General features: G+C 33.8%; 1 protein-coding gene across 2 annotated transcripts in view; it reads left to right on the plus strand.

The window, feature by feature from the left end:
* Positions 1-17,806, plus strand: part of OPRM1 (opioid receptor mu 1) — a 180,327-nt gene that overhangs the window by 151,120 nt on the left and 11,401 nt on the right. For both annotated transcript variants that reach the window (XM_051997981.1, XM_051997980.1), the window contains 2 exons: positions 8,927-9,279; positions 11,259-11,779. In XM_051997981.1, coding sequence (XP_051853941.1) covers positions 8,927-9,279; positions 11,259-11,779 — 874 coding nt within the window. The remainder of the gene's footprint in view (positions 1-8,926; positions 9,280-11,258; positions 11,780-17,806) is intronic.

Raw genomic sequence — 17,806 nt, forward strand, 5'->3', positions numbered from 1 at the left:
ATAAGCTAAAGAAGAAAATGGCAAACCATTGCAGTATCTTTGTGAAGAAAACTCTAAGTGGGGTCATAAAATGTCTGGAATAACAGAATATATATATATATATTCTCCAAAAGAAGAAAAGGAATATATCATTTTTTTAAGGGCAGGGCACTTTTTTTTATCTTTAAATTTCTACCGACTAGCACAGCACTTTGTAGATAGCTTTACTAAAGCAATGCTGATTGAATTGAATAACTCAAAAAATCATTTGGCATGATGCCCAGTATTGAACCACTACATGATTTCATGTGGAAGTGAATCAAAATGAATTCTAATTCTGCTTCCACATATTAGATGTATGACACTGACTTAATCTATCACACTCTCAGCTTCCTTTTATCTGTAAAATGGGAATGATAGTAGAACTTACCTCAGAGAAAGATGACACAGTGGATAAAAGACTTGGAACTGAGGTCAGAAAAAAATCTGAGTTTGAATTCAGCTTCAGATATTTAGTAGTATTATGACCCTAGGCAAATTATTTAATTTCTTCCTGTCTCAGTTTCCTTGTGAGTAAAATGGGGAAAATATTAGCACTTGGTGATTGTGACAATCAAATGAGAAAATATTTGTAATGTACTTTGCAAATCTTAAAGCACTATAGAAAACCTAGCCAGTGTATGAATTAAAATGAGATAGTATTTGTAAAACACTTTGAAAATTTTAAAGCACTATACAAAGGTTAATTAATGTTATTATAACCTGTTATAATCGTCAAATATCCTACATTAATAAATGAAAGAAGGTCATTTTATCAGGCATCTACTTCACTGGAGACAGAGTATGTTGGAGATAGCTCAAAAAGGCTCAAGTGAGAGCTGATTATTAATTTTTCAGTATGTGTATTAACACTTTGAAAATTGGTAGCAAATGCTACAAATTAGGGCTTGATTTATTTCTTACTGGATATCTAAATTTAAGAAAATAAAGGATAAAATCTTAATGATGCAGATTAAATTCTTCCCACCCCAAAGATCCAATTGTTAAACATTTACTAACATTGGAGGTCTTCAAGTAAAATTTGGATGACCATTTAGATTTATTGTAGTGAGGCTTCATTTCAGAATAAATAGCCACTTAAGTCTTAAAAATAGCCTAATGTCTGGCCCATAATACATGTTTATTGAATGAATTCTGAAATTCTGTATCAAAGTGTATGCGAAAGTGAGAGTAGACAAAGAGGGAGATGCAGAAGCATAGATATAGTCAATCTCATTAGCAAAATAATGTTTCTCTATTTTATTTCCTATTCTAGAAGTCTAAACTTCCCTCTGAGTCCTCCATCCAAGAACCAAAATGCCTGATGATAATATTCCTATCTACAGAAGTGGGCCCACTTCTTTTCTTCCACATTAACTTATCTGAAATCTGATTTCTTATTTTTCAGTCTGAGACAAGGATAAGTGAAATGTCTCCTGTTTATTTATAACATATAATAAGCATTTATCTGCCTACTCTCTTAATCAATTGATTAATAAATGAATCAATAATCAATTAATCAGTCAACATGTATTTATAGGCACTATTTTGTACCAGGTAAATGTACACATTTACCAATGTAAAGCACTGGAGATACAAAAAGAAAATAATTGTTCTCAAAAAACTTTAAAATTCTATGTGGCAGATAACATGAATTTTATGAGCATGTATAAAGTAAATATAACATTTTCCCATCAGGAACAATCCCAAACTAATACTGTACAGCCCCTTCCACTAGTTCAACAGCTGGCTTTGGTGATGAACAACCTATCCTTGACAGATACATAGTGCAGTTTTCCACCTGGATAACCACAGGGTAGTCTAGTTGCTTATTTGACTATTTTATCCCCTTGCATTTTCCTACAACTTTGGATAATATATCTTTATTTCATTAAATTGTATCTGCCCCACAAATTCTGGCATTAAATAGGGATTCTCTCAGCCAGCTTGGTGGTGCAGTAGATAAAAAGCTGACCCTGAAGATTCATCTTCCTGAGTTCAAATCTGGTCTCAGACATTTATTAGCTGTGTGACTCTAAACAAGTAACTTTCACCTATTTGTCTCATTACTAATATGTAAAATAATCTGGAGAAAAAAATGGCAAATCACTCTAGTATCTTTGCCAAGAAAACCCAAAATGGGATCATGAAATGTCTGAAACATTAAAGCTTAAAGCTGTTCTATCATTCTTATCCTTCACTTTAAAGCAGAAACATGTTTGTTTTGTTTTGCTCTTTCTGAGAAGTGAAATCTATATAAAATGTGAAGCAGATACGAGAAATTTAAGTAGCACAGGACACAGAATAAATAATGCTGCACCCACATGTATTAAGAACTTAGTAAGTTCAATAAAAAACATCCTCTCTTTCAGTAGCAATAGGAAAAGCAGCAAAGCATCATTAGTTAGACTGTCCTGGCTTAACAACAGCACAAAAAATAAAGTGGATCCAAAGTAAAGCAGATATACTGCTGCGTTTCCCAATCATGTCTACTTTTATAATGAAGTACAAACTTAGGGGACAAAGCTATTTAAAGAATTTGTTCCAAATATCCAGCTGGGTTCTAAAATATTTTTTCCTCCGTTTCCAAAATTTTCAGAAGTTCATCCTTACTCAAAAGTCATTTTTATTTCTTGATTCAGAAACAGTTTGTGGTCAATTCAAAGGCAGATTTCAGAAGAAATTTTTGAAAAAATAACTCTAAATAGACTTTTTTTTCCTTTCATGGATCAGAATAAATTCAGTAAAAAGTCAACAAAAAAAATCACTGAATCTGGACTTAAGCCTAGACTGGATTTTGAATTACAGGACCTGGGTCTTATTATTTCCTACTTGTGTATCTTTGAAAAAAATAATCACTTTTTTCAACTTCCTCCTTGTAAAATGAGGTGGGACTATATAGACTCCAAGGTCTTTATCAACTCAAAGTTTTATGCTTCTATGATCCTAAAGTCCTCATTCATCCAAGGAATATCTGTTTGATTTGTAAAATAGTAATGATAATTATTTTAGTCAGTCAACAAGGTTTAATTAAGTTCTTTCTAGGTCCAAAATACTGTACTAAACATCAGACATGAAAAGAAAGACAAAAATTTGAACTCAACTTCTAATTGGAGAGAAAATAAGAAAATAACAATATAATATATACACATATGCATAAGAAAACTGGAAAAGTAGGAAGGGTTCAGATTGTGAAGAGGTTTTTTTTAATGCCAAATAAGAATTTATATTTTATCATATGGATACCCACTGCAGTTTATGGAGTAGGATAAAATGGTCTTTCTTGGGCTTTGGGGAAATTACTTTATCTGCTAAATCTTAAATAGATTAGAGTAGTAAGAGATTTGAGTCAGATAGATCTATTAAAACACTGTTACAATAACTCATGTGAAAGGTGATGAAGGCCAGTATAAAAATGTTAGCTAACACTTAATCAAGAAGTGAACAAACATTTATTAAACACATAATGTGTACCAGGCATTGTCTTAGGTGTTGGGGGTATAATGAAATAGCTGCTGCTCCCAAGGAAAACTTACATTCAATTGGAAGGGGGGATATATACCTATAAGATAAATGATAGAAAGAAAGGAGGAAAGGAAGGGAAAAAAGGAAAGGAGGAAAGGAGGAAAGAAAGAAAGAAAGAAAAAAAGAAAGAAAGAAAGAAAGAAAGAAAGAAAGAAAGAAAGAAAGAAAGAAAGAAAGAAAGAAAGAAAGAAAGAAAGAAAGAAAGAGGAATGGAGAGGAAAAAGAATATATGTATATGTATATTATATATATGGAAAGGAATGGATATATGAGAGATATTATAAAGATAACAATGACAAAATTTAGCAACAAGTTGGGTTATGGGATAAGTGCTAATGAGGAGTTTAGAATGATGATGAAGTTGCAAGCCTGGGTGACTGAGAGAATGGGGTTACCCTATATGGTAATAAGAAAGTTCGGAAGCAGAAAAGCTTTTGAGGAAAGAGTGCTATGTTTTGTTTTGAATATGAGAAGTCTATGAGGGATCTAGTTTGGAATGTCTAAAATATAATTGATGATATGGAACTGGGAGCTAAGGCAATGAATTTAGACATCTAGAAAAGATGTTTAGACATCTAGAAAGATTAGCAATGAATTTAGACATCTAGAGATAAGTTAATACACAGGAAATGATGAGGTTGTCAATCAATTCAGTGTGGAATAGGAAAAAGAGGTCTCAGGTCAGAGCCTTGGAATCAAAAGTCCCTAGAAGTTCAAAGTCTGTGATAACACCCATTATTAATGGATGATCTAGATGAAGATAAAGAAAGGGAGACTAAAGAGGTAGGAAGAGAATTAGGAGAGAAAGTTGTCCCAAAAAACTAGAAAGAGGAGAACAACCAGTAGGAGAAAGTGATCAGTGGTGCCAAAGATTATAAAGAGGTCAAGAAGTATGAAACAACTAAGTGATCACTGTAACTTTGGAAAGTGGAATTTCAATTGAGGGATGACTACATCCCTCAGAAGATGGTGCCATGGATAGAACTCTGGACATGGAGGCAAAAAGATCTGACTTCAAATCCAAACTCAAATACTTGAGCTACGTGACTCTGGGCAAGCCACTTGATCTCTGCCTCCATTTTCTAATTGCAAAATGGAGATAATGATAATACTACCTCCCAGGATTATTGTGAGGTTAAAATGAAATAAGGAGTTTAAAAGTGATTTGCAAACCACTATATGAATGGTAGCTATTATTACTATTATTGTGGGAGAACAGCAGCTTAAGCTACAAGTACAATGTAAATGAACATGATTATTATTATCCCTACAGTTGGGGATAGGTGTGAATAGACTTTTGATTTCATTAATATGAGAAACTCCCAATAAGGAAATTCTTACTTGTTGATTGAGATGATAGAGCAATTTATACTGTTCGATATTTACTTAGAGCATTAAGATATTAAATTACTCAAGTTTATACAGCCAGTACATGTTTGATAAAGGTCTTGAAACAAGGTCTTCCTAGCTCCAAAGCACATTATTTATCTATTTAACATTATTATTATTATTATTACAAGAATCAACCTGATAATTTGCAAATAGTTTTATTAATATATATTCTATACATGCATGTATACATATATGTACATATATATGCAGATATATCTATGCATATGTCATATCATTTATTAGCTAAGTATCAATGTAGTATCCTCTAAAATATATCCCATCACCTGAAAAAATCCCCAAAATTCAGACCATTGGACTCAATTAGAATTGAGGGACTTTATTAAAAATCAAATTTATTATCTGAGAAGTAACTGATAAATCCACTGACACATTAGTATAAATTAGTTTTTCAGCTTACCTAGCCAATCACTTAACAAGGTCTTTATGAGGATGTGAAACAGAATGGTTAAGTTTTGAAGGGATTTAGACAAGTGAGGAGAAAAAAGGTCCATGGACCACAGCCTAAGAGAAATATTTGGGTGGTTCTATAACAAAAACCTGCAAGTCCAGAGAACAGAATAAAGACAGATCCTTACCAAAAAACAATTTTGCATAATGCTAGCCTTAGATTATTTGTGGGTACATATTCCATGGATGGACCCAGATTGAGGTCCAGCACAGCACAATGCCTAGTACATATGAGATGCTCAACAAGCGTTTATTATGTAATTGACTGATTCTAGGTCCACATTTTTTACTTTTTATGTCTGCCAATAATTTGACTCAAAAAATCAAAATTCATAGTGAAAAATAAGGAAACTTTCATGGAGGTGTTATAGCTACAAGAACGAAGAATAGTACAAATTCTCTGACAATTTCTAATGATGACATCTTAGATTAGGTGCTGATACATATTATTCAAGGTTTGGGTCAAGACATTGATCTGGCCACTACCCAAGTCAGGACAACATTTGAGTCCCCACTTTCACTGTCAAACTCCTTTTGAGATGCAATTCTTCCCTTCTCACAAATCTCCACTATATGATATATAGTATTGGTTCCTACTTGGCTTCCAGCAATGGACTCCCACTCCTAGCCAAACATTTCACAATATGGACACATAATTTCATTGTAATAATTTCATACAACTATGGCAAGGCTAGAAATAATGAAGGAGTTTGTTGCTCTGTTCAGTTACAATTTTATAGCATTTTGGGACTTTACAAAGTGCTTTACAATTATTATTTCATTTGATCCTCACAACAACTCTGGGAGCTACGTGCTATTATTGATGAGAAAATTGAAAGAGGCTAAAAGATTTTCCAAAACCCATAGATAGCAGACAAAGACATGTCTTTGACAGGGATTTGAATTAAGGTCTTAGTCTAAGTTTAGAATTATATCCACTATGCCACCTAGTTGCTTAAGTCTGGGAAAGGAGAAGTTGAGATACACACCCTGTCCTCCCAAGACCTGCTTAATAAACCACAGGGAATTGGGACTGAATCTCTGGAGCATGACTGATTATATTTCAGTTATGTAGACAAAGACCAGTGACTCAATTTGTGAGTAATTGGGAGGGGAAAATAACTTGAGTCACTTCTGAAAAGAACTGTTTGACTTTAAATGAAGAAGAATTAAGCAGTGCCTTGGTTATTTTTTTAATGCCAACTGGATAGTTTCAGTAGATAAATGTGCAATTTTCTTCGCATGACACATAGGACAGAGAACCTAATTTTGTTATACTTCATCTCAGTGAAGGAGAAAATGATTTTTTTTAATTTAAATAACCATACAGCAAGAAGCACTGAATTCCAAGATAAGAGAATACACTGAGATGTGTTATGATGAGTCACCAAGCTGACAGTGAAGGAGCTGATATTTAACATAAAAACACTCTATTATAGATAAAGATAAGGTATAAAATGTAGATTCTTCTTGGTAGAAAAGTGACTAATGCAGCAAGGAAATCTTTAGAAACAGCCAGGTCTCTAAAAAAATGGGGCTACCTATCAATAGTATTCTTGTCCCTTCTGCTCAGAAACATTGTTAAAAACTGTCTCTGATCAATGTCAGTGATATCAAAGCTAAAAACCATACAGACAATTTCTTTTTAATTGAAAAAACTCTTCAAAATTGTCTTCCTTAGTTTGTTATTCTTTTGAAAACCTCAAATATTAAAATGCTCTACTTATTTGAGTTAAAAACAATTTCATTCCTCTTTTTTCTTTATGAAGGATTAATTTCAAAAGAAATAATCTGAGGTAATGACTGAAGTTTTGGTCTTGCGGTCTTGCTGTATTGCCATAGTATTATAGTATTGCCATATAATTCAAGAAGAATCCTTGATCTCTATGTACTTCAGGCAATTCAGTAGAATTTGTCTACTGTCATTCCAACAGTTTGGAATGGAATAAGTTCAAACACCTGGGAAATCACAGGTATTTCTCATATTCTAGATAGGTAGCACAAAGGACAGAGCTTTGGATGTGAAATCAAGAAGACTCCAATTCAAATACTTCCTTGGACACTTTCTAGCTGAATGACACTAATTGGTAACCTTATTGAGCTTTAGTTTCCTCATATCTATAATAGGAATACTAACAGCATCAAATGAGACAATAAAACTTTACAAAACATAAAGTATTATATAAATATAGCTACTATTATTTTTACACAGGCTTTCTAGACTAGCTAGTCCAAATATTTGCTTCATGGATTTGCTGTGTCTGTCATACAGTCAATTCTATATAACTTTTTCAATATTACCCTACCAGTAAAGATTTTTAGAGGGTTCCTCATAATTACAACAAAAAAGGTGAGGGAGAGAATTATTACAAAATTTGCACTACAGTCTTCCAGTGAGATTTAATTTTAATTTAGCTTCTGAAATAGATTAGACATAAAATTCAACTGCCTTGTTTTATCTAAAACTTTATTTTCTATAAAGATCATATATCAATTTCAAATGCAATATAAGAAAATTATATTACAAGACTATGTCTGTGAATATACACATAAACATATATTGGAGCAAATCATTAATTCTTTTTTTTTAATTTAATTTTATTTAATAATAACTCTATATTGACAGAATCCATGCCAGGGTAATTTTTACAACATCATCCCTTGCACTCGCTTCTGTTTCGATTTTTTCCTCTCCCTCCCACCACCCCCTCACCTAGATGGCAAGCAGACCTATATATGTTAGATATGTTGCAGTAAACTCGGGAAGAAAATCAAAAATGCAAATAGTTCATATTTGTTTCCCAGTGTTCTTTCTTTGGGTATAGCTGCTTCTGTCCATCATTTATCCATTGAAACTCAGGTCTCTTTGTCAAAGAAATCTACTTCCATCAGAATACATCCTCATACAATATCGTTGTCGAAGTGTATAATGATCTCCTGGTTCTGCTCATTTCACTTAGCATCAGTTCATGTAGGTCTCTCCAAGCCTCTCTGTATTCATCCTGCTGGTCATTCCTTACAGAACAATAATATTCCATAACATTCATATACCACAATTTACCCAGCCATTCTCCAATTGATGGGCATCCATCAAATCATTAATTCTTAATAGGTTTCAATTTCTTTATCTATAAACAGAAAGCATTAGGCCAGATTATCTCTACCATGCCCTCTAGGTCTAAGATTCTTGAGTTTCCAACTAGCATTTATATTTTAAGGCATTATATAAATTTTTTTTCCTTTGATTCTCACAACAGTCCTGGGTGATAAGCCCTATTATTATAGATAAGGAAATTGGAGCAGAGAGAGCTTAAGTGACCTACCAAGGTCATATAGTAAGAGACCAAGGTTATATATGAATTCTAGGGCTTCTTGATTGACACTTTATCCACTAAACCACCTAACTGCCTTATAAGCAAAAATAATGCAAGATGTACTCTATGTTTTTATGAAACTAGGTTTTTTGTTAAATAACATTTGGTTATTTCCCTGAGTCTATAATCACTCTTCTTTTTTCTTCCAGATATACCAAGATGAAGACAGCCACCAATATCTATATTTTCAATCTAGCCCTGGCAGATGCCCTAGCAACCAGCACACTGCCCTTCCAGAGTGTCAACTACTTGATGGGCACCTGGCCCTTTGGCACCATCCTCTGTAAGATTGTAATCTCCATAGACTACTATAATATGTTCACCAGCATCTTTACTCTCTGCACCATGAGTGTCGATCGCTATATTGCTGTCTGCCACCCTGTCAAGGCCCTGGATTTCCGTACTCCTCGAAATGCCAAAATTGTTAATATCTGCAACTGGATACTTTCCTCAGCCATAGGTCTGCCAGTCATGTTCATGGCAACAACAAAATACAGGCAAGGTTGGTAGTGGTTTGGAGGGTGGAGGTCTGCAGTACAAATGTGTGCAGAGTTGATTAAAGCAGAATTTGAAAATGGCAATTTTCTTTGATCAATACCTGATTTTCTGTATTTGCTCTAATTCTCTGATAAGTAATATAATGTAGAAGAGAAAAATGAATTTAGAAAGACAGATTTAATTCCTGCCTGTGACACAGGCTAATTCTGTGATCCCAAAGAAGTCACCTAATTTTTTAGTATCCCAGATTATTCTCTAAGATAGCCAATTTGTATTGACAGAAGAAATTTTCACAGCAGGAGTTTCCCAAGACTATAAAATCAAAGATCAAGCCTTAAAGATAGCAGGCAAGGAAAATCCAATATTCTAGTAAAGCTGTTCTTCCCTTTTAACTGAACCATGTTCATCAATCCTAAATAATTATTGCTCATTTTATAAAAAAATACCATAGGAGATACAACCTCCTTGTGGTGGTCTTCTCATTTTTGTGATATTATATGGATTCCAATGAAGCATATAGGCCACCAGAATAAGATTTATGGAAAATCATTTACTTTTTTGTTGGCAAGAGTCCAAAAAGGATTTGAGACAAAGGATTGCATTTAATTTTTTTAATTCACTGGCATATAAAAAGTTAAATGTACTATTTTCATTACTAAGTATAAATAGGAAATAAATAAGATAGACAAGATCACCAAGAGTAATACTATAATGTGAGAAGAGAGGAAGGCTGCAAAAAGAACTCTGTAAGATACCTATAGCTAGAGGATGTGATTTAGATCAGGATCTAGGAAATGAGACTCAGAAGAGAACCAGAAGAGAGAGTATCTCAAAAATCTTGAGAGAGGAAAATAACAATAAAAAGATTATCAATAATATCAAAGGCTACAGAAAAGTTTAGAATGAAGATTGAGAAAAGACCATTAGATTTGGCATGCTGGGGAAAATAAGAGAGTGTCCAGTGCAGGGAAGATGGCATAGAAGAGAATTGAGCATTAAGATTGCCAGCCATAGTGCAAACAAGCATTGTGGCTTTATAAGGAAAGAAAAGGGGGTGGGGGAAAATCGACAACATTATTGTCAGATAAGGAGATTTCAGAATTATTGACTGTTAAGGTAGCACATTTGTAGGTGATGGCAAGATTAGTGGTGTGACCAAATTTGTATGTGGCTGAGGTGGGATGGAGTAGTAGTAGGTTATGAGAAATGAGTAGGTTGAAGAATTAAGTGGTTAAGGTCTTTCAGAGAGGGTGAATATGCATGTTGAAATCCCCTAGAATGAGACAAGACTCAAGAAAGGAGAAAGGAAGGAGAGTGGTCTGGAAGTCAATGGGCAACAGCTACCAGGATTTTGATTGATTTTGATTGTCAAGAGAAGACAAGAAGGCTCCTGATATGTTGGCTAGAACCAGGGATGCTGATAAATGTTAAATAGCTGGTTCTCTGGGGGAGGGAGAGAAGAGAATATATTCTACATTTCTAAGTTTCGTTTATATCATTAATACTTTTTGTCACTTTCTTGAGTCTAGACAATTAATCACACCCTGATTTGTAGTGTTTCACTAATTCCAGAGTGCAAATGCTCACACTGAAATTTGATTAATCATTTCACGAAAGTGGTAGGAACTGGCTCCAGTACATACACTGAATACAACTCTGGCAAAATTATGGAAGAACATAGACAAGACTTACACAGATTGAAAGGCATGGATAGGGTTGGAACTGAATCACTGGAGGGAATATATCACTGAAGTCACAGATCCCTTTGAATACCTAAGAAAAATCATAACATAGACAATTCAAATCAAAAAATCTTCCTGAGATATCCAAATAAGCAAGCCACTTCATTAAAATATGTAGGCATAGCCTTGGTTTTTGTTCAAGGGTCATTAACAATAAACAGCTATGCCAAAGATAAAAAAAAAAATCATCAAAGAAATTCAGCAATGCCATTGTTTGTTCTTTATAATTCTTATGTTCTAGGTTCCATTGATTGTACACTTACATTTTCCCATCCAACTTGGTACTGGGAAAACCTGCTGAAGATCTGTGTTTTCATCTTTGCCTTCATCATGCCCGTCCTCATTATCACTGTGTGTTATGGCCTGATGATCTTACGCCTTAAGAGTGTCCGGATGCTGTCTGGTTCCAAAGAGAAGGACAGAAACCTGAGAAGAATTACCAGAATGGTGTTGGTGGTAGTGGCAGTGTTCATAGTCTGCTGGACCCCGATTCACATCTATGTCATCATCAAAGCTTTGGTCACCATTCCTGAAACTACTTTCCAAACTGTTTCCTGGCACTTCTGCATTGCTCTAGGGTATACAAACAGCTGCCTCAATCCAGTTCTTTATGCATTCCTGGATGAAAACTTCAAGAGATGTTTCCGAGAGTTCTGCATTCCCACATCCTCCACCATCGAGCAACAAAATTCAACTCGAATTCGCCAAAACACTCGGGACCACCCTTCCACTGCCAACACTGTGGATAGGACAAACCATCAGGTATGATTAGTGATTAAGATGTCATCTCCAGAATTAGTCATTCCCACTGAGGGTGACTTGAATTTGGAAATTTTATAATTTACTACTGAATTCCAATAGTGAAGCTTTAGATGAGGGTGATGTGTGTAAGTGTGTGTATGTGTCTGTGCTGGAATAAGGCAGTTTATCTGTCCAGATAAAGTAAATCCATATATGTTCCTGTGTGTAGCCACACAAATATAAAAATACACAAATAAAAAATAAGAGAAAAACTTTTTAGCAACTGGAACAATCTTTTTTCTATATCTCAGTTAATTTTATCAGTTCTTTTTTTTTTTAATCTGGAGCATCATTATATCACTAAAATAGGTAGGGATAATATTTCCAATCTAAGTTTGCTTTCCAACTCTCTGAAATTAGAATGAGTCTATATATTTGTGATGTGTCTGAAGAGCAATGGACTCAAAGTTTTAAGGAAAAAATCCACCTTGAATTATAGCTTTGGTCTTTTTATTGACTAGTGTTAGACTAGGCTATTTTAGTACTCTAGAACTCAGTTTTTTCATATATCAAAAGAAGGGTTACTACTGAGTAACATTTAAGTTTTCTTCCAATTCTGTAAATCTGTCTCCTGTTATCAGAATTTTATAGATTTTCATTTATGTCTCTGACCATTGTCATTTTCATCTGGAATCATTCAAACTTCAATACTTGATGCTTAAATAAAGTATCACCTCCTTAACTTTCACACCCAGCCAAAATTGTAGGAATAGGATGTTGCTATTGCCAAAGCCACATTGTACCTATAAATTTGCTACAAAGAGGTATTTATTCCATTTCATGTTAATGACATTAACCAATTCTCAAGAAAATAGAACTTTTGTTCCCAAAAGAATATGCAGAATAATCACTTCTCAGCCTTTTGGCTAAGATCAAGTGTAAGAATATGCAAAATAGACAGCTGACCTGAAAAAAATGAATGAAAAGGAAAGTCTGCTGTGTGTGTGTCTGTATCTGTGTCTGTGTGTCTGCTTGTGTTTTTGTGTGTCTGTGTTTTAATGTTATGTGTTTCAACTTCTATTTCAAAATTAGAAGCTGGTGTGGGGGTAGAGGTAGATTGTTTCAAAATATCTCCTACTTGACTTTTTCATATTCTTTTACCTACTTCTTCAATCTAGTTCCCTTTTTTCAGCTCTCTTCTTTTTAAGTTTCCACTGAACCATTCAAAGGAAATACAGTGTTTTAGGAAATGGAAAAGGAAAGGGAAAACCCAAGACACTACAGAGATTATCAACCTAAGACACACGTATATATATACATATAAGTACATGCACCTAGGCACATATGTCACTATATAATAATACAATAATAACAAATACAACATCTAAATACATGTAGTACTTTATCACACACACACACACATATATATATACACACAAGTGTTTCATATATATAACTATTTTGATATAATTAGTTTCCTTTTAAGTCATATATATATATATACAAGTGTTTCATATATATAACTATTTTGATATAATTAGTTTCCTTTTAAGTCCTATATATTTAATTTCATATTTATTACTATTAAAAAGTATTCATAGGCTTTTCCAGCTATCCAAAGGTGTTTATCACACTCACTCACATACACACAAAGTGAAGAATCCTTATAATAAAGGGTTATTATAGAATGCATTTTTATAATTAAGCAGTTAGGTAGTGCACAGAACTAGGAATCAGGAAAATCTGAATTCAAATCTTCTCTCAGACACTCACTAGCTATTATGTCCCTGAATAAGCCATTTGATCCCTGCCTGATTCAGTTTCCACATCAGTAAAATGAGTTTGATTATAACATCTATCTCCCAGGATGATTGTGTGGATTGTTGAAATATTATTTGTAAAGTAGTTTACAAACTTTAAGGTGCTTATATAAAGGCTTGCTACTGCTATTATCACTACTACAAATTTAAGCTGAATTATTTTATCTCACTTAAGTGGCTTGAAAATCATACATTGCAAGTATCAGAGTACTCTATATTCTGATCTTTCCCTTCCCTTGTAAGCACAAGCTCTCTCTGTAGAGAGAATAAGCTGTTTGGTGCAGTGTTGTACTTCAGTATTAGGTTCTCTCTACATTCAAATTCCAGTTTCAGATCCCATTCTGTTCTGTGGGTCATATGGCCTGCTACAGAAGCATTATCTTGGCTCCCAGCAGCAAATAGGTCTCCTTATGCTGACAATGACCTTGATGGGCTTCTCTGAACTGAAACATTAATACTGATGTAGTTCCAACACAGTGCAGATAAAGAGAGGAAATGAGCTAATTGGAAAAGTTTACTTTGAGGTAACTAAAAGGTCTGCCTTTAAAAAAATTCAATTATGACTTATCTTCATCATTATCTCTCTGGAGTTGTAGCAGTGTCAGATACCAGTGAAAATACATTAGCCCAAGAATTGGCTGCCTTCCCAAACTGTCCATCTGGGAAAGTCAGACAGGGGAGGAAGGCCACCAGGAAGAGAGAGAGAGAAATGCAGCAACATTTGCAAATTCAGAAAAACCCAAAGTTCCTTCCTCTAATCTGTACTGAAGTATCATCATTCCGGTGCATGGTTATATACAGACATTTATTTGGAACAATTCTCAGAGGCTTAAATATCAGTTGACGCTACACACCAAAAGAATATATGGCATAGGTAGAATTAAGGTGATTGGAGAACATAGGGACGTAATTCTGTTATATTCCAAAAAAAAAAAAAAAAAACCAAGCAGCCAAATCAGATGATGTAATCCTCAGAATGGAATATGGAAACACGAATACATGTGGATATGTAGCAATGAATCTAGATATATCATACAGAACAAGGATATAATAACAGAGAAGTTGTTCAGAGGGCCAGCAACCTGGCCACTGAGAATGTGCACTAGACATCTAGATTCTATAACAAGGAACCTGCATCTATCATCTGACTATGTGATCTTGGGGAAATCATTTCATTTCTTTGGGACTGTCTCATCTATAAAATGATGTAATTGGGCTAGATGATCTTTAAGTTTCCTTTTAGCTCTAAATCCTATAAATTTCTATGGTCTAAATAATCCACTGACTTGTTTCTTTCTTCTGTCTTCATACATCCCAAGGAATTCGTCATCTGAGTTTAGCCTCTGGATAATTTTCAAAGTCTTGATATTCCTCAGACTGAGAATCCTCAGAACTGGTCAACATACTCTAATAAGCACATGCCCCAGGCTGAGCACAGTGAACAGATTGTCTCATAGTTTTTCCATGCTGTCTCATTTTTGTGCATTATAGAATTTTCTACTCTTTCAGCAAATGCTGATTCATGAACAGCTTATTATCTTTATGATCTTTAGATCTTTATTAGATGTACTTGCCCATTATTCCCCATATGGTATTTGTGCAACTGATTTTTTTTCCCGTAAAATATTACCCCTCATTTGCCCTTTAGTGAACTTTGTTCCCTTCCTGAATACTTCTCCCATTCACTGTAAGTATTCTAAATTCTAATTCCTCCCTTTGGTCGTAATTCTTGCTTCCCTGACACCTCCTTATCAGCCTCCACAGTCTGATTTCTTATTCAATATATTTTAATGCTATCATATGGATTCATGAAAACATTAAATACAACCCAAGGAAAATAATTGATCCTTGTTTAGCACCATTTGATTTCTAAGGTTCCACCATAAAGACAAGGATCTGTGAATGACAAGTATAAACAAAGAACTAGGAGCTAGAACTGCTAGGTAGTGCATAGGACAAAGTCCTAAGTCTGGAATCAGGAGTTCAAATCGGCCAGTTGCTAGCTATGTGACCCTGGGCAGATCACTAAACCTTTCTGCCTCAATTTCCTCAACTATAAAATGAACAAGAGAAGAAAGAGGCAAACCTTCCAGTATCTTTGACATTATTCCCATTTTAAAGATAAGGAATCCAAGGGATACAGAGATTAAGTATTTGATCCCAGGATCACACAGCTACTAAATGTTCAAAGCTGGATCTGAATGCAAGTCTTCTTGAATTCTGTTGAAGTAGTGGATCTACTACTCAATGACCCAGATTAGAAGGAAAGCTTTGATCAACTTAAGATAAGATACATCTGGCAATTAATATATTATTGATTTTTTTAAACAAATTCATAAATCTTTTAAGTAAATAGATTTTTTTGTAATTTCAAATACAGGAATAAGATTTCAAAAGATAGAAAAGGCTCTCTGAATTAAAATTGACTCCTCAACTTAGTTCTATCTTCAGTTAGGAGATAACTTAAAACAGATGAATTTTTAATGTCTGCTAGAGTATTCCCATATCCTGGGTCTTTGCTTTCACTAGGCATCTGCCAAGGGCTAAATGTTAAGGAAAGACATTTAAAGCCCATGACAAAAGTCTTAAATGAGAATGCCTCACAAATTGCAGAGCTAGAATATAAAAACACACATTTGATCAGCAAGGTCAAAAATTCCATTCCTTCAATTCTGTGATGTAAAACCATGGTAACAGCTGCTCTCTCTCTCTCTCTCTCTCTCTCTCTCTCTCTCTCTCTCTCTCTCTCTCTCTCTTTTTTCTCTCTCTTTCTCTCATTTCTGTGTGTCTCTCTATGTCTCTCTATCTCTGTCTCTGTTTCTCTCTCTCTTTCCTTCTATCCCTCTACCCCTCTTCCTTTCCCTTCCCTTTCTCCCTCCATCCCTCCTTCTTCCTTTTTTTCACTATCTTCCTGGTATTATTATAGTATATTTATTTTAAAATAAATGACGAATAAATGAAGAACTGATTTATATTAGGTATATTCTCAATTTTGTAACAAAAACAGAATTAAAAGAAAAAATTGCTTAAGGGTCACATGACTTAGAAATAAATGGAACTATGGAGATCATTGACTACAAACCCTACTTTTTACAAATAAAAAAAAAGGCTCAAAGTGCTGACAAGATTTATTTAACTAAAATGTTAGGTGGCAATTAGCTTTAAGATTAATCTGGTTTGGATTTAGTAAATTTTTGAACCTTAGAGACCAATTAAGATAATAAAATTTCAGTATAAGATTTATTTACTCAAAAATCAGCTTTCAAAAGCCTTGGCTTGTATTAAGTTGCACTAAAGAAAAGAAAAATAATATGGATATATGACTGAAGATGCTACATAACCAGTCTATTCACCACAAATGAGAATTCTGTTACTACTGTCAACTATTGGTCTGGATTTTTTAAAAATCTGCTCTTATATACATTCATAGGTCTTATTAGTGTGTGGAATGTTCATTTCCACAAATAGGGATTTCATACTTTTTAGGAATATTTGTAAAATAATTGGCATTTATGATCAAGACATAGCATCTAACTTAAATAAATTATTATTGGCAATAAAGCCAGAAACAACTCTGAGAATAAATTATTTCTATCATATAAAATTTGGAAATTTGAAGACAGTTTCTTTTGGGGGTATAACATAGTGTAAGGATTGCATTAGTCACTTTAATTTTGTCCAGTCATTGCTATGTTTAATATGTGGTGAAAATATTAGATAATATTAAATAATATTAGATTAAATATAATAATTGGCTGTCATTATTTCTTCAAGGAGTTAGTTAGCTGAGTTTATATTGGCTAAAATTAAGATTTCAGTTGGACTTTTATTTCATTGTTTTTCTGACTTCATCAAAAAGTAAGCTTTGGGAATTACTAACATTTACTTTTTAACTGAGTTGAAAAATAAAATTAGAAAAGCAACACTCCATTAGTCATCTTAATATTTTTATTTTATTTAGTAAAACAAACTAATAATAAACATTGTAGATAAAATGCAAGTTAAAATTGAATTATCAGATTGAATTATCAACTTCATTTCTGATGATCTTTCATTTCTTTAGCTTTTTGCTCAGTTTCTCAGTATTATTATAAATAGAGAGTTAGTGTCAAAATAAGGAACATCTAAATTCAAGTTCTGTATATGACATACTGACTATGTGACCTTTGACGAGCTACTTAATAGGTCACTGTAACAGGAAATCTTCTGGGAGTATAAACTGCAGGAA

This window comes from Antechinus flavipes, chromosome 4 (genome assembly GCF_016432865.1).
Source record: "Antechinus flavipes isolate AdamAnt ecotype Samford, QLD, Australia chromosome 4, AdamAnt_v2, whole genome shotgun sequence".
In the NCBI taxonomy this organism is placed as follows: domain Eukaryota; kingdom Metazoa; phylum Chordata; class Mammalia; order Dasyuromorphia; family Dasyuridae; genus Antechinus; species Antechinus flavipes.